The sequence below is a fragment of the Zeus faber genome (assembly GCF_960531495.2).
Source record: "Zeus faber genome assembly, chromosome: 1".
NCBI lineage: Eukaryota > Metazoa > Chordata > Actinopteri > Zeiformes > Zeidae > Zeus > Zeus faber.
In genome coordinates, this window is record NC_137193.1 from 58,482,351 (window position 1) to 58,502,969 (window position 20,619).

General features: G+C 45.0%; 1 protein-coding gene across 1 annotated transcript in view; it reads left to right on the forward strand.

The window, feature by feature from the left end:
• The window catches only part of hmcn1 (hemicentin 1), a gene marked incomplete at its 5' end in the record, with an annotated part of 97,534 nt that overhangs the window by 36,446 nt on the left and 40,469 nt on the right, over nucleotides 1-20,619 (forward strand). Inside the window, 21 exons of the mRNA XM_079997955.1 lie at nucleotides 2,523-2,664; nucleotides 2,776-2,903; nucleotides 3,048-3,161; nucleotides 3,691-3,849; nucleotides 4,727-4,918; nucleotides 5,005-5,100; nucleotides 8,044-8,171; nucleotides 9,320-9,464; nucleotides 10,311-10,423; nucleotides 11,459-11,618; nucleotides 12,177-12,348; nucleotides 12,793-12,920; nucleotides 13,406-13,657; nucleotides 13,939-14,034; nucleotides 14,368-14,562; nucleotides 15,429-15,559; nucleotides 16,323-16,470; nucleotides 16,938-17,064; nucleotides 17,177-17,331; nucleotides 18,103-18,381; nucleotides 18,990-19,271. Of these exons, the coding sequence (XP_079854081.1) occupies nucleotides 2,523-2,664; nucleotides 2,776-2,903; nucleotides 3,048-3,161; nucleotides 3,691-3,849; nucleotides 4,727-4,918; nucleotides 5,005-5,100; nucleotides 8,044-8,171; nucleotides 9,320-9,464; nucleotides 10,311-10,423; nucleotides 11,459-11,618; nucleotides 12,177-12,348; nucleotides 12,793-12,920; nucleotides 13,406-13,657; nucleotides 13,939-14,034; nucleotides 14,368-14,562; nucleotides 15,429-15,559; nucleotides 16,323-16,470; nucleotides 16,938-17,064; nucleotides 17,177-17,331; nucleotides 18,103-18,381; nucleotides 18,990-19,271 (3,342 nt within the window). The remainder of the gene's footprint in view (nucleotides 1-2,522; nucleotides 2,665-2,775; nucleotides 2,904-3,047; nucleotides 3,162-3,690; nucleotides 3,850-4,726; nucleotides 4,919-5,004; nucleotides 5,101-8,043; nucleotides 8,172-9,319; nucleotides 9,465-10,310; nucleotides 10,424-11,458; nucleotides 11,619-12,176; nucleotides 12,349-12,792; nucleotides 12,921-13,405; nucleotides 13,658-13,938; nucleotides 14,035-14,367; nucleotides 14,563-15,428; nucleotides 15,560-16,322; nucleotides 16,471-16,937; nucleotides 17,065-17,176; nucleotides 17,332-18,102; nucleotides 18,382-18,989; nucleotides 19,272-20,619) is intronic.

Consider the following 20,619-nt stretch of genomic DNA (forward strand, 5'->3'; position numbering starts at 1 on the left):
GTCGATGTGTAGATGGTGAGCAGGAAGGGCAATGGCACAGTTCCCTGAGTAGCCCTGATGTCACTCACCAGATGGACAGACACACGGCTCTGTAGCCTCAAAAACTGCAGTCTGCCCGTTAGGTAGTCCTCGATCCATGAGAGACCGTGGGGGTATCCACCTGCTTGTCCTCCAGTTTATCCTTCAGTAGTCTAGGCTGGATAGTATTAAAGGCACTTGAGAACTCAAAAAACATAATCCGTACCATACCGTCAGGGCCGGCAAGGGAGGAGTAGGCCCTCTGCAGCAGCTATATTATCACGTCATCCACACCCACATGCGGATGAACCGCAAACTGCAGGGGGACTAATGATGTCCCACCGTTCAGGACGGTGGGACACCCCTTTTTTGGCACTGGCACAAGGCATGATGTTTTCCAGAGCACAAGGACTCTCTTGAGGTGCAGGCTCATGTTGAAAAGGTGCTGGATGGATAGATAGATAGATAGATAGATAGATAGATAGATAGATAGATAGATAGATAGATAGATAGATAGATAGATAGATAGATAGATAGATAGATAGATAGATAGATAGATAGACAGATAGATAGATAGATAGATAGATAGATAGATAGATAGATAGATAGATAGATAGAAAGATAGATAGATAGATAGATAGATAGATAGATAGATAGATAGATAGATAGATAGCTATTGGTATAGATATCTATTGTAATTTTTGTCTTACTTGCAGTACAGTAGATATGATTTAAATGTTCAGAGGATGTTCAGTTGTTTTAAAAAGTTCACTTTAAAGTGAACTCAGTAAACCCTGTATGGGCCTCACGTACACACGCTTGGGGGGCAGCGCTGACGCCATACCTTGTCATTTGGCTCCTCTCATTGAGTGATGCGTTGCTCAATGGGATTACATGTTGTTTAACCGTTACTGAATTTTTGATTTTAACTCTGAAATGATTTCTTCTGTTCTCTGTGGGTCCGCCTGATTTTTTTGGTCCCCCTCTCTCTTTCTTTTTTCTCCATTTCTCTTAGTCTCACTCTGTTTATTCCTCTCTATCTGTCTCTCTCTACCCCCCCCCCTCCCCATCTCTCTCTCTCTCTCCTGAACAGCTGTCAGGGAAACAGGGGGTTTTCTAATTACCCACCGGCCGGTCCCGTCCTAGTCATTACCCCCACCCCTTTGAAGTGGGTCAGGTCTGCTGACACCTTACAACACTCCAACGGAGCGGAGCGAAGGGAGGGCGGAGGGATGGAGGGAGAAGTAGAGGAGTATCATATGGATAGAGTTCATGTGCGATATATGCGATAAATATGATGGATCGAGCGGTGTAGAGGTAGTAGGAGAGATCAGGGAGTCTGAAAAAGGGGGAAGGGAGGGTGTGTCGCAGCGATCAGTGAAGAAAATAAGATCCCTCATTAAGATCCCTCAACCAAAACATGCCGACGTTGAGGGTAGATTAAATATCACATGCATTCCTCCACATTCCCCTTACCCTGCGTGTTACCTCCCCAGCACCATCTGAAAACCCATCCATTGCTGCAGCTTTATGGTCGAATACACTGTTGACTTGACACTGGTGACTCAATCGTCTTCAACGGGTCGTGGGAAAAAATGAAAAAAATCTCCCTCTGAAGGTTTCATGTTAAATAGCCACATTAATATGGTGGGAGGGTGGGATTGACCCACCAAGGTCTTTGGATGGTCCAGAAATTCTGCAGATCCTCCTAGCAGCTGGGGCAGAACAGGGAAAAGAAACACCCTTATAGGGATGAGTTACACATCATGAATCAATAGGAACATTGTCGCAAATTCCCTTAGCTCCCCCCCCCCTGCGTTTTAAATGATATAATGAGATGATGGTGAATGATTTGCCATGAAACATTTATGATTGTAGTCAAAAACATGACTCTCTCTGGTTGCTGCGGAGAAAATAAAAGTTAATGCTCTGCTCCATCTTGTGCCTAAATTCAATCAGGGTGCAATTGAGGTCTTGATTATGTCCAAAGTTAAAATGCAACAATAAAAACATGAAAGGCAAAAAAATATATTTGTAATCCTGATGGAATGCAGTCTTGCAACAGAAACAGAACTGGGTTTAATGTACCGTGTGAAATTGCTCTCAGCCAAGACCCTTTCCTGGTCGGATGAAGGATGAAGCAGTAAATATCAAATTGAATCCCTGCATTTGTTCCCCATTACAAGAGGCGTTCAATTCATTTCAGTTGTAAATGTGTACTCACTGCATGATGAGTGATTACTTTTTATATTGAACCATATCTGTTGAATCGATTAATTGATTGGTTGGTCAATTGGTTGATTTGGTGAATCGTGATTTGACTTAATTGGTAGATTGACAAGATATTGGGTTTGAGTTTTGAGTTTATTCCCATTGTGAAAATGACTGCCGCACCGTCTATGTGATTTATTTTGATATTAGACCAGTTCTGTTGATCGAGTCGTTGATCGACTGGTTGATTCATTGATTGATTATTTGATTTAATTTCCTCCCTGTTCTCCCAGAGCTGCCCAGGGTTTCTGTCGAGCCTCGGAACCAGACCTTTGTGACAGGTCAGGAAGTCAGGATTAAGTGCTCGGCCAGTGGCTACCCACCGCCCCGCTTGGTCTGGACACACAACGACATGTTCATCCTGGGCTCCAACAGGTTTGTCCACGATCCCACATAAGGCAGTACGGCAGTATTGTAACGGCAGTTTTGTCGTAAGCTTTAGGAGACAGGGTCCCAAACTGATTCCAGTGTTTGGATTCACCACAGACACAGAATGAGCTTGGATGGCACGCTGGTGATGAGGAGCATGGAAGAGAAGGACAACGGTGTGTACGGCTGCCTGGCCAGCAACCAGGCCGGGACGGACACTCAGGCCTCCATCCTCACTTATATTGGTGAGCACTGTAGCTTTTCTGCCCTCACTCAGCTCCTTTCCCAAATCATTTGATTCTAATAATAATGGAAGCACAACAGTATTTTGGAGACCCTATCAATTTTGCTTGTATTTTTATGTTGTGTCCCAACTTTTGCTTTGCTAGAATCTCCCGCAGTGACGGTGGCTTTGAGCGATATTCTTATCGGTCTGGGAGAAACAACGGTGATGGCCTGTTCAGCGTCAGGCGTCCCTAAACCTGAGATTTGGTGGTACAAAGGTAAGAACTGTGTCTTTCGACGTTTTAACCCAAAGCGGAAAAAATACATAAAAGGTACACACACACACACACACACACACAGATAGCATTTTGTTTCCATTCCGGGGTGCATGAGCTGTCTTTGCGCTTGGACATTGCAGTGAAACGTTTGTGAAACGTCTTTACAGGAAGTGAAGTGTTTTGACGTTCTGTCAAAGTGCTGTCATTCACAGACGTCTCTTTCACCTCTACCGAGCAGAGAAGGCCCATGCAGACCAATAAACACACACACACACACACACACACACACACACACACACACACACACACACACACACACATAAAACCAGTCCTTCATTCCTTTCTTCCTGAGGTTTCTTCTACCAGTTGTACGTCATTATTCACCCTGGAGAGGCTCAGCTGAAGGTGCTCCAAAGTCAATAAATGAATTCAACTCAAAATACAATGGCGTCGACACCCAATGTTTCCTTTGCTTTAAATTGAAATGACTCACGTGGACATCCACACTGAAGGTCTGCTCTTTTTCAAGGAGACCATCAGCTGCATCCGTCATCCCTGGTGGAGGTGGACACCTCGGGGGGGACGCTGACCATCAAGGACACCCAAGCTGCGGACGCTGGCGAATACACCTGCGTGGCCGTGAACCCGGCCGGCACCTCCACAGGAAGGATCGCTCTGGATGTAGGAGGTGAGAATGGGACGTGGGAGCACTCAGAGACTACTTATCATGAGAACGAATAGGAAGAGGCTTTATTAAATAGGCTTTAAAAAACAAATAAATGAATAATTTTATATATATATATATATATATATATATATATATATATATATATATATATATATATATATATATATATAAATAAAAAACTGCCTTAGTTTACATTATTTATTGTTTTACATTTATTTTTCATGTATGCACTGAAGACCAAGACAAATTCCTTGTTCGTGTAAACTTACTTGGCATTAAAGACTATTCTGATTCTGATTCTGATTCTGACTCTGAAGAGGATTTCAAGGCAAATGGGAGAAATTGAGGGAATACGGAAGGGACGGATGGCAAAATATCACTCCATGAAGTTATTCGTTCTGATACTCAGTAGCTAGAATTACATCTATATTTATCAAATCATGATTTGATTGCCACTGGATTATATATGCTTCTTTTCATTATTAACTAACTAAAGTAAGCTAAATGCAAGGGAATCCATTCAGCATGATCCTAACATTATGATCAACAATAGCATTTCAATCTCTTTTTGCCCGTGCTTTTGCTGCAATGTTTGCATTATCATTAATGAAATGCTTATTACACATTAGATCACAGTTAATTACGGGTTACAGAAAGAAATACTTGCCTTGAGCTTCGAAAAGTTAGGATTTGGCTTGTAAGTAAGCCAGTAGGTAAAGCTCCACTTGTACCTTTCAAGGCTATAGCCGGCACTTAATATCTTGCTCTTTACAAGAACTTTACGCATCAATATTGAACTGACTGACGGAGGACTGAGATGGAGGACCGTATTAAAACCCTGCACCCTCTGTCACCTTCACAAACCCTTGATCTTCAGCCCCGCCCACATTCACGAGAGAACCGACGGACGTGTCGGCGGACATCGGCTCCAACCTGACCCTGCTGTGCAGCGCCTGGGGCTACCCTGAACCACAGGTCACCTGGAGGAGAGAGGACGGCTCCGCGCTCGTCGTCCGCCCATCCTCACACGGCACCTTCACGCTGAGTCGGGGGGAGCTGCACTTCACCAGTGAGTTTGCGTTCCCGCGCTACATGTCATACCCGACACTCCGGGTTCACGCCCTCACCTCAAAGCTGTCCGCTCTGTCTCCCAAGGCCTGTGGGTGGAAGACGACGCTGTGTACATTTGCGAGGCCCATAACAACTTTGGCACAATCCGGATGCGGGCGAAGGTGACGGTGACTGGACTGGGTAAGAGAACCACAGGAGCACATTCTGTTGACTTGTTTTGTGTTGAACGTCAGCGAGATGTTGGTAGATTGGTGGTGGTGCGGTAGCCTAATAAAGCAGGAGGCTCCCAGATAAAACGGTGCTGATATGTTTCAGATAACCACCGGCAGATAGTACAAAACAAGGCAGTTTGATTTACCGTACACGTGAACCTGTTGCTTGCTTTCGCATTTTCTGGTTGAATTTCCAGAACTCTTTCAAGTCACTGCTTTGGCGCCGATGCCTTTTCCGCGGTGACACGCACAGAGTGACACAAGCCTTTTTGCCAGTTTTTCACATAATAGTTAGTATTCACAAAGGGTGCCGGGATTTTTCAGTTGCATCGGGTTGCATTGAGTTATCGTGCGCTGCTGCCCTACAGCAAAGGAATGCGGGGGTGAAGCGGGTGAAAAACAAGGACTCCAGCTCTCCCTGGCAGCTATTTAAGGGTCAGCAGAATACACGAAGAAAAGACATATGTGTGCGTGCATGTGTGTGTGTGCAGGCATGTGGTTTGAGAGATAAGAGAACGAGGGAGCGTGATAGAGACAAATTGGCAGAAACCGAGAAAATCACATTTGCCTTCCTCGAACGTATTCTCTCCTCATACCGTCCGTTCTTTGATCGGCAATATACCGTACTACCTGTTAACTTTACGAGCCGTCTAAGAGGCATCCCCACCCGACACTAAATCATCATCAGCAGCAGCGGGCCCATTCCTTCAATGGGTCTTCAAAGAGACGCACATTTTCCCTGCATTCTTATCGATTTTGCCATCGGATCAAAGTGAGAATGGCTCCGTTTTAAATGTTGGTCCTTCGCTTTGATTATCAGAGTTCTATTTTTTCTCTGAAGTTTTGTACTTTAAATGAACACCTGTGTAAAATACCACACAGAGGCAGGCATTCTCACACGCACACACACACACACACACACGCACACACACACACACACACACACACACACACACACACACACACACAATGACAGAACACATTTTATTGAATGTAAACCTTACTGTGTTTCTTTGTGATTTTGCGCTTGGTGTCAAATATATTTCTTTGGTCGACCATTCCGAAATAACGCAACACACTGTTTGTGGTTCTGTTTGTACAGTTATGAGTCTAGTTATGCGTTTGCATATTAGCGCAGGTGCCCAAGTCCATGAAAATGTCCGACACGTTTGTTTGCATGCATGTGCGCCTTGTTAAGCACTTCCATTGGAAATGCGCAGAGGTTTTTTTTTAAATGTGGGCCAAAGGTTAGCAGAGGGACCCACCCAGCTGACATGTATTACTGCCCCAATTCCCCACCGATAGTCTCCTGATCACACACACACACACACACACACACACAAAAATACACACACACAAACACACACGCACACACACACACACACACACACACACACCTACACACATGCGCACAGCCCCACAAAAATTAATATAGAAGTCATATTGTTGTGGACAGTCAGGTGGTGTTTATATGCTATGTATGTTGGTGTGTGGGTCTGTGTGTTTGTGTGTGTGTGTGTTTATTTTACTATACTTGATTATACTACTATACTTACGTGAGGACCGGTCTCCGAATTTACTACGTATTTGGTTTAGAAGTGCACCAGTAACATGGGTGCTGACTAACAAGGTGTATTTACTCTGACCTCACTTTGATACCAGTGCAAGAACGTGTCCGTGTGTGTGTCTGTGTGTGTGTGTATGTGTGTGTGTCTGTGTTCTCAGTCAGTCAGGGTGGTCTTCCCTTTCCCTTAGCCAACACCCTGTTTTTTACCTCTTTTGCCAGATGACAAAAGCATTGACTGCATGAACACCGCCAAACGATTTCGACTCACATGATGTCATTTACTCTGTGTGTGTGTGTGTGTGTGTGTGTGTGTGTGTGTGTGTGTATTTTTGTGTCTGGTCATCAGAGTGGCTGTTTCTGTGCGACTTCACGTCTATGCGCTTGTTTGTGTGGATAATGGCATTCACAGTGTACATTTTATTAGCTTCTGTTAAAATGTGTAAATTTTACTTTTTTCACTGCAAACCAACATGCCTTATGCACTTATGCTTAAGTGCACACACACACGCACGCACACACACACACACCCACACACACACACACACACACACACACACACACACACACACACACACACACACACACACACACACACACACACACACACACACACACACACACACACACACAGATGTGTCCTGTAGGTGCATCCAAGCTAAGCTGAGTTTGAACTCATGATCTGCATTGTGTTTATACTTGCTTCTTGAAACAAGAGGCTCAAATAAAACAAGTCGTTTATCGTACCCAATTGTAGTTGGAGAGACAGACAGGAAGACAGAAAGTAAGAACAAAAGTCTGCTGTGTCAAATGTTTGCTGCGGTTGTTGTCGTAGAAATATACACCAAAACAACACACATGCACGCACACGCCCATGTCCACACTCAGCGGACGGACAGTTGTGAAGGTTGGTAGCCAGTTGAGGATTAATGAGTTGAGGAGCCATGAGGTCTTACCAAGTAGCCTGTTTCCGTTTCCTCACCTCTGATGTCATCGTCAACACGCTCGATAGCTAACGAAAGCCATGAGGCCTTTATACTTTATTTGGAACAGCATACGAAATATCCAGACATCTGGCCCGAAGATGGACAACACTCACACATGTTCAAGCTTTCCTCACATGTAGGAGTTGTGTATATAATTACATTTGTGTTTAAAAAAAACAGTATATAGATTGCATCTTTTTTTTCATGTGGTCCTGATGAACTGATCCTCTTCTTATTCTGATCCGTTCTATCTTGTCCATCTCGAGGGGATCAAAAAAAGTGTAACAACGCCTTATCTTACCTACACACATGCGCAACCCACACACACATCATTGAGCTATTTTTTTCCTCATGTCTCTAGTTCCCCCGCTCATCGGCATGAGTCCCAGTGTGCTGAGTGTGATTGTGGACCAGCAGGTGACCCTGCCCTGCGTGCTGCTGGCTGGAAACCCTCTGCCGGAGAGACAGTGGCTGCACAACTACGGCCTGGTGAGGACCCGAAAAAATATTTGACGCCATCGGCCCATTGAATCCCTAGGATTCGGCCTAGGATAGGCCGGTGGAAAGCACTTTGGGTTGTTCTCGTAGTAGCATTTTCCTGCCATATAATTAAATTCTGGGAATGTCTTCCAACCAAGCACTTTGTTCACTGGGCCAATGGGCAGCATAGAAACCTACGTGGAAGCATTTCTACTCAAAAGATATTGGTTCTTGAGGGGGTTTTTTTTGCAATTATGGAGAAAGACATATTTGCACTTTGCAATTCATTTTCTATGGAGAAAAAAGGCCACTGCAGCATGTCTACTGGATGCATAAGGTAAAGAAAGAAAGAAAGAATAATAATGCTCTCTCAGAATGTTCTCTCAGAACTCAATGCACTGCACAATCAACTAAAAACAAATCAAATCTAAAACAATGGCAATTGATACAATTTAAAAAGAAAGAAAGAAAATATATTTTGCTCAGAGGAAAACCTGACAACAGCGGAACTCCTCAGCCTCTGAGGAAACTGACGTTAAGGGCGCTTTCACATCTATAGTTTGCTAAATTTGGTCCAATTCAAGAGCAAGTTGTTGCTTGCATTTTTCATTAGGTCTGGTGTCCTGTGTTAAGTGAACCAAAATGTGTAAACAAATCACACCTGGTCGTACAGGTCTATTGGATAGAACATTTCTGAGGGTAAATTCATCCAGTCAGCGGTGACGTCCCTGTTTGCGCTCTGCTGCCCGCACTCACTGTTGTCTTCCATTCTAACTGCGTGAATCACAAACACTAAAAAGCAGTAAATACAAGCAGCACTCCAAATGAGATTTAGTGTTCCAACCAAATAAGTACGTTGGAAACCCGTGTGTCAACATCCGTATTCAACCCACAATGCACTGTATTTTGGTTTGCTTCCTATATGAAGTCTGATTACGCTCTCACACCTTATGGCCCAGACCGATGTACATTTTACAAACGTACATTTTCCCTGTAAAGTGTGATCCGGGAGTGGCTCCAGCCCCCTGCAATCTCGAACAGAATCACATTACTGGCGGGTCGTTGGATGGATGGATTCTGTCAGACTTTCAAGTCATCATGCAATGCACGTGTGTCTGTTGTGTACATTGTGTGAGTATATCAGTGTCGTCTCTCAGCTGACCTCAGACCAGTATGTGGCGGTGAGGAGGGATGGCAGCCTGCACATAGAGCGAGTGCGGCTGGAGGACGCGGGAGACTACACCTGCCTGGCGGAGAACGTGGTGGGGGCCAGCAACCGCACCACCCTCCTCAATGTTTATGGTAGTGTTAAAAACATAGCGACACACGCACACACACACACACACACACACACACACACACACACACACACACACACACACACACACACACAATTACATACACACATTACATGACATTGTTCTTGACAAAAGCAAATAATGGATATTGTTTAGGGCTTTTTTTTGCAGTTAGTGACAAATCCTTTACTTAAACCCCTGCTTTTGTTACTGTGACACCACATTTCCCTGATTTATTTCTCCTGCCCCGGTACAGATGTAAGCGTAGAGGAATGTTAAAACTTTGATCGATAGCCGGAGCCATCCGCTTTCTGCTTAACTTTGTGAAAAAGAACAGATCGCGACAACATTTCAATAACCTCTTTGACAAAAGTACGTCGGGAGTTCAGAGCTGTCTATGGCTCTCTCTTGCTCGCGCTCTCTCTCTCTCTCTCTCTCTCTCTCTCTCTCTCTCTCTCTCTCTTACACCTTTCTCCTCCTTTTGCTCCCACACTCTCCCCCCATTAATGTCTTACACACAGTGGAATGTTCTTACTTCATGAAGAAAATCTGTCTTTGAGGTTGCATAGAAACCAGTTGGGGAACAGCAGCTGTGGGGTTATGGCACTGTTCGGGTCACAGACGAAGGAAAGAAAGAATATCGGAGCTGGTTTTATCCAGATTTAACCTTTCACAAAATGGGAATCTACGACGGCCTGTAAAAACACACTGGTTCCGTGATTTCATAGTTAAGGTTAAATTGGAGACCGAATCCAGAGCACATCATTTGAAATAAAATAAGCATAAGCTCTGTTCCTTAGTATAATAAAGAACTAATGGTGTACAATCCCTCCCTTTTTTACATCTACAGTCATGCCCACCATTCAGCACGGCCCCCAGGTGTTTGGTACAATCGAGGGCACTTCTATTGCTCTGCCCTGCCGTGCCAGCGGAGTGCCGAGCCCCGAAATCACCTGGGCAAAGGTCTGTATCTGCACCGGCTTTATTACTAAAGCTCATTTTTACCTTTTTAACTGGTCCTGGTGGTCCTATAAACCCATATTAGTTTTCATGACCTCACTCTTATTTTTGCCTAGCGTAGTGCCTGCATTTGGCAATCTGAGTCACAGCTTATTTAAATATGTGTGTGTACACACATTTAATGCACACATGCATGTACACAATATCTGACTGTGTTGTCTTATCTACTGTATATTTCAAAGGCTAAATGTCAACTCGATTTCAACCACCTACCAGTCAATTTAAATTTGACTGCTACCGGAGGTGATCATAGTGTAAGTTGCCACAAAAGAAGATGGTTTAACTCCATAAACCTGTGTACACTGTACCTGTACTTTACTCTAAAATATTCTGTTCAGTGATCATTCCATTGGTGGATTCTGAAGATCATCCAATCCCGTGTTTTGAAAGGAGCCCAAATTCAGCCTTTCAGGTGCTGGACAACATCGGCACCTTTTTGTGTGCGGTCGTAACGCAGTGTGTTCAGCTATAAGTGCATATGTGTGATGTCCGGGTGTAATGCTTCCATGTGTAAACGTGTGAGCTCTCGTGTTTTGTTCCACATTTGAATATCCTTCACACCAGTTCCTTGGACTTGTAAAACTGATGCTGTTAAAGTAAACGGGACTACAGAGGCGTATGAAAGTACAGTAGAGCCTTCTAAGTCTGGCAGCAGAATGTAATTCCTGCTCACTCCTCTGCCGCCCAGTATCACGCATCCGTCTCATGTCAGGTATGGTGGCCTGTTCAAAATGAACCTCATCTAGTCTCCCAATGGCCTAATTCGTTCCGATTACCCATATGTTTTTCATCCATTTCATGTTTCTCAGTCATTCCTTTTCGAGTATATACCTGTAATGTAGAAACGGGGAAACCTTTGACTCGGGAGGGCTCATCAGGTTCAACCCAAACGCCCGCTGCCCTCTTCCCTCACCCTGTCAAGAAGAGTTAATGAAATGGACACGTGTCCTCTGACCTTTGTGCCCGGCTGCACTGTAGGGCGGAGAGCTGCTTGTCTTGGGTGGTCCAGCCTTCTCCCTGGACCCCAATGGCAGCCTCCGCATCGCCTCCCCCTCCGGTAAAGAGACAGGGGAGTTTGTCTGCACGGCCACCAATGCCGCGGGCTACAGCTCCAGGAAGGTTCAGCTCACCGTCTACGGTAGGTTTCAGACACAGAGGCCCAAGAGTTTAGACGTTTCGCTGGTTTTGGGGCATGTCTATTCAACTCTATCTCCATTTGTCGATTTCTTCCTTCCCCTTACCCTTTTTTAACCGTTGACTGTTCTCATACTACAGTACATGCATGTACAAATCATAATTTATGATTTTTCAATGGCTGGAAGTCATTCTGCATTCCTCGTTAAATGACTCATGCGGCCTTCAATGAAAGTCACATTCCATTCATTGCAGGTTAACGTTAGTTTAAAAAGGTGCCAGAAAGACAGAGCTCAGCCCGTTAGCTCTTCTCAGCGTGGGGTTCTGAATCAGGTTGTCGGATACTCCACAGACTGCACGAGCCAGGATCACTGCTAACCGTGTTTAATATTGTTGGAATGGTCTGACTTGGCAAAGGCTGCCTTGACTGTCGTTCAAATCAAAGAATGTTTTTGGAGCAATCAGAGTATAGGTGATGGGTTAAACAGGTGATTCAGCTCTTTAAAAAAAAAACTTTTATTGTAAATTCATGGTTCTTTCTTGATGTTTTGTCTGCACCCAGTCCGCCCGAGGCCCAGCGGAGGAAACGACGGCTTGGACGGGTTTGCCGAGCCGCTCGGGTTGTATGTGGTCGAGGGCAAAGACGTCACCCTGCCGTGCGAGGTCCACAGTGTCCCACCCCCCTCCATCACCTGGGCCAAGGAGAGGCAGCTCATCTCCCCCTTCTCCCCCAGGTAACACTGTAGGAACCCACATGCACACACACATGCACGCAGGCACACACACACGCACACACACACACACACACACACACACACACACACACACACACACACACACACACACTGTATTTCACGGTGTACTCTTTCCACACACGTCATACAGTAAGTGCGTGGAATGGTTTGTGGTTTTGTTCAGATTACTGAGTAATCCCATTCTACTCTGTGATCTGCTCTGCTGCTGTACGGCTGCCTGAGGAGCTATAATTGTGGTTTGTGGCTGATTAGTAAGATTTACTGGACTTTCTGTTGAGCGTGATGAGTGATTCAGCGGAGGAGATGAACGGCTGTTAGGATACTTGTGCGTGCACGTTTTTGCTTTGCTTTTATGGTTTGTGTGTCGTAGTATCAGGTCAATTTACATAAGTGTGTGTGTGTGTGTGTGCGTCTTTACTCTAGGCACAACCAGCTTCCCTCCGGCTCTATGAAGATCCTGGAGAGCAGAGCGTCAGACACGGGCCTTTACATGTGCGTGGCCTCCAACATCGCCGGCAACCTCACCCAGTCCGTTCACCTCAGCGTTTTAGGTAAAGGTTTGAAGCTCACTTTTGAAAGAGATGCCAGCGTGGGTCCCTATTCTCAGCGTGTCTGAATAACCCTGAGCGGCAGTTGAAAAATAAGAACTCGACGTATGATTTTCACCCGTCACCATTCAAATTACATTCAAGTTAAATAACAACAAATAAATGATATAGTCATCTTGGGAGACATCCACATTATTCTTACTGACTGATGCAGTACAGTTCACCACATTCACCCTGAGTCACCGTTTACTGTGTTTGAGAAGAGAACGGTGACTCAAACTGTGAATTATCGATCTTACCTTGAATTTTTTTTTTAACCTGAGAAGAAAAGGTATCCACATTCAGTATGTTTTGGAAAAAGCCTAAAAACTTTGAATTTAAATGAATGTAAGGTGAGGCTGAAGCGTGTTTGATAAATAATGTGGTTTTATAATTTCCACCGACTCCCAAGAACTGGCATGAATCTCTCCGTCCTGTCTGTCTCCCAGTGCCCCCCAGTATCCAGTTGGGCCCCAGGGTGATGAAGGTCCATGTGGGTCACCCGGTGGAGCTACCCTGCGTGGCCCAGGGTGTCCCTGAGCCCATTCTGACCTGGACCAAGGCCGGCCGGCGGTACCCGGCATCCCCGGACGGCAGTCTGCAGCTGAGCACCGTGGGCCTGGACGACGAAGGGATCTACAGCTGTGTGGCATCCAACAGCGCTGGGACCGATGAGGCTCGGGTCCAGCTTCTGGTGCAAGGTGGGTCTTCTTGGCTACTGCTTCTTTGCATCGCACTCTGAAGGTGTTTTACTCTGTTATTATATGTAATTTTTACCATGAATCAATGAATGAGCCATGAAAAAAACACAAGATTTTCAAACACAATAATCACTGGAGCCAAGGGACAGCATTGAGTCCATGAGTGTGGTCAAGTCAGTGGTCTCGCTGTTCGTTGTTCCTCAGTTATCCCATTAATTTCATTAGTGTTTACTGAGCTAGTCACCGACCGTGAGCGTGCTTGTGTGTGTGTGTGTGTTTAGTGCCTCCAGTGGTAGAAGTATTGGAGCCACCGTTCAACAGTCCGCTCCAGGAGAGAGTTGCGAACCAGCGCATTGCCTTCCCCTGCCCTGCGAAAGGTAATGCCATTGGCCACCACAATGAAGACTAATAATGGACAACCGTATTGAAAGTTACCTATTGTGATTAACATCAACAGAATACGAATACGAGACATTTATGTTCATCTTCAACGCTTCATTCATTCATATCATGAGCATCACCAATTTTAATGACACTGATGATGATTAAGTATGCTAATGCTAAACATGCTTTACCTTTTGGTTCCTCTGCTGTAAGTTATTTTCTCATTCTTTAGTCCTTCCCACATATGTTTCACCTAAAACTTAATCTTATCCTCCCTCTTCCTCTGCCTCTGCCTCCCTATCTCCCTTTACCCCACCCCCTCCCAGGTCTTCCAAAACCGGTGATCCGGTGGCTGCGTAACGGCCAGGAGCTGACGGGCAACGAGCCCGGCGTGTCCATCCTGGAGGATGGGACGCTCCTGATCCTGGCCTCGGTATCGCCGCTGGACAACGGCGAGTACACCTGCAGCGCGGCCAATGACGCCGGATCCACGGAGAAGAAGTACCAGCTCAAAGTCAACGGTGATCCTACGGTTCAATCGTCTCGCTTCCTTGCCCGTGGTGCGGTCGTTGGATTCTTATCTGCCGGAATGAACTGTTTTTCCATCTGTTTGTAGGCGTTTTCGCACCGAACACAGTTCACAGGGATTCCCCGAGGGGAACTAGGAACTGGAGATGTCCGCCGAGAATTAGACACCGTGTTTACTCTGTAGCTTTCACTTATTTCCCTTATCAGTCCAGTAAAATCTGTTTCTGAACAAATTTTAGGAATAAGGAATCCAGTTGCTGGATCTTTAGTCATATTAGAGCTAGAGACGTTATCTTAAAGTTCATTCAAACTTCCGTAACGCACTAGGTCGGACCAAGACACCGCAGGGGAACTTTTTGTTTTATTCAATTAACGTCGGGAAATAAAATAAATTAAATAAATACATCTACAATAAAAATACTATTTTATTGTTTTTTTATTTTTATTACCGCTGTGTGTACGTGGGCTGGTCACCACCCAGAGCGGTACGACTCGACCGGGCGGACTCGGACCGGACCGTGTCCCGGTTAATCGCTGCCTGGTAGTAGGAGCTAAAAAAGTTCCTCAAAACTGAGTTCTAAGATCTATGATCTTTCCTGGTTCCTGCAATGCGGACACAAAAAAAAAAAAAGGGATGGTTCCTCCAAAAGTTTTTAGAACTCAATATTAAAGCAGAAACTACTCTACTTCCACTACTGAGAGAAATCCCATCAGAAAAGCCTGCTCTCCTATCAAGATTAGCCTGATATCAAAGCGCGACATTGTTTTTTTCAACGATTTATTCAACTTATTGTAAAAATGCAGTGAAAAACCTCCAGTGTGCTATCAACTCAGCGTTTTCGCTCCACTCCCTCCGCAGTGCCCCCGGACTTCCGTGAACATGACTCTCCGGTCAACGTGTCCGTGGTTCTGAGCCAGCCCACCAGCCTAGCGTGTGATGTCACGGGAAGCCCCGCCCCAGTGGTCGCCTGGTACAAGGATGGCATTCCTGTAGGTGAAATTACACCCAAACTTTGGCTTTCGGAAAATGTGACTCGTTATTTTTTAAGTAGATGATGTCGATAAACATGCCCGAAGGTATTTTTATTAGGTATGTCTCATATAGCAGGATGTGTACTCTGTCATTATACCCTAATCATAACATATGTTTTAGCCTGGTTTGGACTTTTAAGTGGGACAAAATTATTGGATCGCCAATGGGATAAACTGACAAACTGACGTTCTGTGAAAACATGAGAGTGGATGATTAGTGGATGGTTTCCCTCTGTTAATGGACGTTTTTGTAAAATAATTGTATAACCTCTGATCATAGAGTAGGCTCTCCAATGCTCCTTTAAATATAGGTACAGCGTGTGGGTGTGTGCGTGCGTGCGTGCAATTTAATAAAATAAACTATGCAACGGAGGCAGCGATTAAGGATGTAATTGCTTAATGATGATACATTCATATGGGAGCAGAGCATTGGGCTGCACTGTGGTGTAATATTTCACTTCTATTGGCTGCTTGTTGTTCCCTTGGCTGCTCTACTCCCCAATTAAAGATAGAAAAAAGGTTCAGAAAGCTTTTACTTTAAATCAGATTGAGAGCCTGAAGTCTGAATAAGGATACTCCATTTTGCTATAAGCTATTAGCTAATAGCAAATAAAACACTAGCTAATTAGCTAGCATAAATAGCTATTAGCTTCAAATTCCCACCTACTTGTCATGAACATTTGTGGTGTCAATTTTTTTAGTTTTTTTTTTGCTGCCGCAGGTGGTCCCTGGCTCCGGCGTCCAGATCCTTGATGAGGGGAAAACTTTGAAGCTGCTGAAAGCCGCCACAGCAGACGCAGGCGGCTACAGCTGCAAGGCTATCAACACCGCGGGCAGCACGGAGAAGGACTTCTACCTGGACGTCCTGGGTACGTTCTGTGCCCACACCGTGCAGAGCATCCGTGGCATTTGGCTGTTTTATTTGTTTGTTTTTTGCATTTTAGTACATGGTATTTAACTAAATTTGTTTAATTATTATTTTATTACATTTAATATATATATTTTATATTTATTATCATTTTTTTTTATTTTTTATTTTTGACAAAATAAGCCAAGAGAGATTTATTTTCGATATATTTTTCTAATCAACACTGTTTGTAGTGCTGTAAAAAAAAAACCCCCAAAAAAAAAAAACCTTGATCTAAAAAATAAAGTATGTTGGTATTTTGTTTGTTTTTTGACATGTTTTGGACTTACAAGCAGTTTCTACGGTAACTGTCTAACTCTCTCACTACCAAGACAAGTCTCTTGTATATGACGATGTTGCCCAGTCGCCTGATTGTGATCTTGTCAGAAGCATCTTTTCATACACGGCACTGTGCTCCTGTCCACACAGTTCCACCCAGCATCGTGGGGACGTCTTCCCCACGCGACGTCGCCACCGTTCTCAGCCAGGAGATCCGCTTAGAGTGCACGGTGCGGGGCGTCCCTTTCCCCACCATCCACTGGTACAAGGACAGAAAGTGAGCGCCCCCCCCCGCCGTGGTCCAGATCCAGGACACTTAAGTGAAATCAAACGATCGACCCCGCCCTCCTCTTAAATTGCTGTTCCTCCTTCCTATTTCCCTGCGGCAGGCCGGTGTTTCTGGGCGACCCTAACCTGGAGATCAGCGACAGGGGTCAGGTGTTGAGGATAAAGAGCTCCCGTCTGGGGGACCAGGCCCGCTACCAGTGCAGCATCTCCAACGCCGCCGGGAAACAATCCAAGGACTTCAACCTGAGCGTCTACGGTGCGTTTCGATCGGCTGTGACCGCCTCCTCGCTTTCTGGGGAAGCTTTTTTCGTTCGGCGTTGGAAGAGCGCCACGGGGATGCTTCCGTTCAGCCGAAAGAGCATAAGCAGCGAGACAGTGAGATTCACACCACTTCAGCCGACGCTCCATGCATAACATGTGGTGATGTTTTGCTTGTTTCGGGTCTGCCTAGCCACGAAATCTCATTTCGTGAGGGTTGCCACCCAGGAAAGGCCATTCGTACACCTTGCCCTCCAGCACTCGGCGGTCCTGTTCTTTGGCCGTGCTGTCGTTGCTCCTGGACGTTTTCCGTTTCGCATCGGTTTCATACACGAGTCGGCAATGAGTTTTTCAGAAATAGCCAAATCCACTCATTTGAAGGGGCGTCCGCATGCCTTCACGACTTAAAAAAAAAAGACAGAATCAGAGAATATGAGATTATGATGATGCCAGCGTGCAAAGAAGCGATACAACAAGAAAAACAAACAAAGCAGATGGATGATGGTTGTCATTGACATTTTTGGGTGGCTTGATCCATGACACCGGCAATGCCTCCGTGCTTAAAAATAGTAAGGGAAGTTAATTTATCTTACAATATATCGATACGAATCTCCGGTGGAGGTTTTTTAAAAGTTTACTAAAGTACAGATATATCGATTTTTCTTTTCTCTTTTTGTAACAAATTGAATTAGTTTTATGAATTGATCATTCTTCAATGCGATTGAATTCTGGGTGGATTCACACCGTATTTGCACCCCCCACCCCTCAGTGCCGCCCTCCATCAAAGGCGGCAACGTCACCACGGAGGTCACCGCCATCCTGGGCACGGTGGTGACGCTGGAGTGTGAGGTGCGGGGCGTGCCGCTGCCCGCCATCACCTGGTACCACAACGGAGAGCCTGTCCTGTCCAGCCGCCAGGCGCAGTATGTGGAGCGCGGGCATTTCCTGAAGATCCCACGGGTGCAGGCGTCCAGCGCCGGCCGCTACAGCTGCAGGGTGACCAGCGTGGCCGGGACGGCAGAGAAGGGCTACGAGCTGGACATTTACCGTGAGGGTTTCCGTTATCCCCGTTTACATTGCACTGCATTATTTTCCGTTCTGATCGTGTAAAACTGTATCAATTGCAACTCTGAGGCGTTTTGGCTTTGTTCATTCCGTTTAAAAACAGTATAATTTTTATTTATTTTTATTTTTTTAATCCATGTTTAGAACCACGGGTCACCTGAAAATGTTTTAATACTACAAAGTCAAAAAATATTTATGTTATAAAAATATACTCCATTTAGTATTTTATTTTATTTTATTTTAAACAGGGCCCAACACTGACTTTTAGAGCTGGTTGTCGGCAAACATCCATCACCTGTTGGTTGCCAAGACTGACAAAATAGTTAATTTTAGTTTTTAGTTAATAATTGTAATCATCTCATAATTGAGTGATGGAATTAATCCAGTATAACCTATTTTCTCACGGCAAAAGTTTCTTTACACACAGAGGCATACCACGGTTGTTGTTTTTTTTTACATATAAAAAGGGTTTGGAAACAGGGCTAAATCTGTTCGGTATTACTTTCCATTAACAGAGTAAGCAAAGGTTAAACCGAGGTGTGAACGGATTATTACATTTTAGCTCCTTCTTTCTTCCTCCTCCCTCCCCAGTGCCTCCCACCATACCGGGGGGCGACGACAGCCCCACGGAGAGGAAGGTGGTGCTCAGCAAGCCGCTGACGCTGGAGTGTGAGGCCGGCGGTCACCCTCCGCCCTCCCTCACCTGGCTGAAGGACGGCGTTCCCGTGCGGGACGGGGAGAGCGTGCGTGTCCTCCACCACGGACGGAAGATGGAAATCCTGTCCGCCACCGTCGCCGACTCGGGGCACTACGTCTGCGTGGCGACAAGCGTCGCCGGGGAGAAGGAGATCAAGTACGACGTCAGCGTTCTCGGTATGACACAAACCCCTTGCTTCCTCCCGGTCTTGTCGTGACGTTGTCAAGCCCTCTGTCTGTCCTCCTGCGTACCTTTACGCCGGTGGAGGGTGAAGTCAAAGGCGGCCGCTCACCAGACGGCATATTGAAAATGTCAAAAAGAGCGGCAGCCATAACTCAGCCCCGAGCTATCGTATAACACATGATTTACAATTGGCAGGAGCCATTTTATACCAGTCCGGCTTACATCATAAAGCATTACCCGTACTGTATTTTATAGGTGACCTGAGTTTCAATCCTAGCTCAGCTTCTTTTATTTAAAAAAAAATAACAAGGAGAGCGTTTTCAAGAGAGGAGCGAGGGAACGTAAGCACGATTCGCTTTCATTATTTTATTTTTTATAATATTCCTGCTTCATAGTCTTTTCCCGCGCGCCTCAGTCATTGCCAAGGCTGGAGCGCTCGTCGTGAGACCTCGTGCCTCTAACGCTGCACTCCTGTGTGCATGCACTGTTCCTGAGGTTTGGGCTCCCTGCGTCACAGTTACGTAATGCATCTTTCTTCCACATTGCTAATCGTTATTTCTGAAGTATTTATTTTGTGTAAATAGTTATAATATTTAAAAGCAGTGATAGTCATCCCCAAAATATCATAAAATTATCGATATTGAGGCGGGATATGATCAGGATAATATAACATGAAAATATAAATGTAGTGTACAGGAAAAGAAAACACAAAATAATAAAAAAAAAGGAGAAGCTACATTGAACTTAAGTCTCCCGAATCTAATTGGATGTCTCCTCCCTCCTCCCTGCGCTTGAATCTGTCAGCATTTCTGCTAAAGAAAAAAACAAAAAAACACATCTGTTCTTATCATAAGACAAACCAGAACAGCGATCATGCTCTATTTTTCTGTGAACATAGCTCCGGTTTTGACTAGATTGGAACTGAAGTGTCGGCTCTGTAATAGAAACCAGACCAATTAGGTCTGTTTCATCTTTTTACTCAGTCACGATTCAAAAAGAGTTAAAGAATGGTCTTTTTTACTTGTTACCCCCTTTTCCAGCCTGACATTGTGTTTAAAAGTAGGCCTTATACCGTAGGAATGAAGGTCAACTTAAATCATGGCCACAACAAATGGTGTCATTAAGCACGTTCCCAAAATAATGTGAGGGCTTTCCTCAAAGCAACAAGCTGTTTGATTTTTTTTTTTTCATAGCCTGCCCTGTACTTTGTCAAAATGGATTCTTACATAAGGTCTCCCGCGTTAGTCATTTGTCTCCCCTCTCCGACGAGAGGCACAAACTGAAAAATATTTTTGTGACTCAACAGGATATTGTAGTCTCCAAACTCTTCATTAGCTTTGT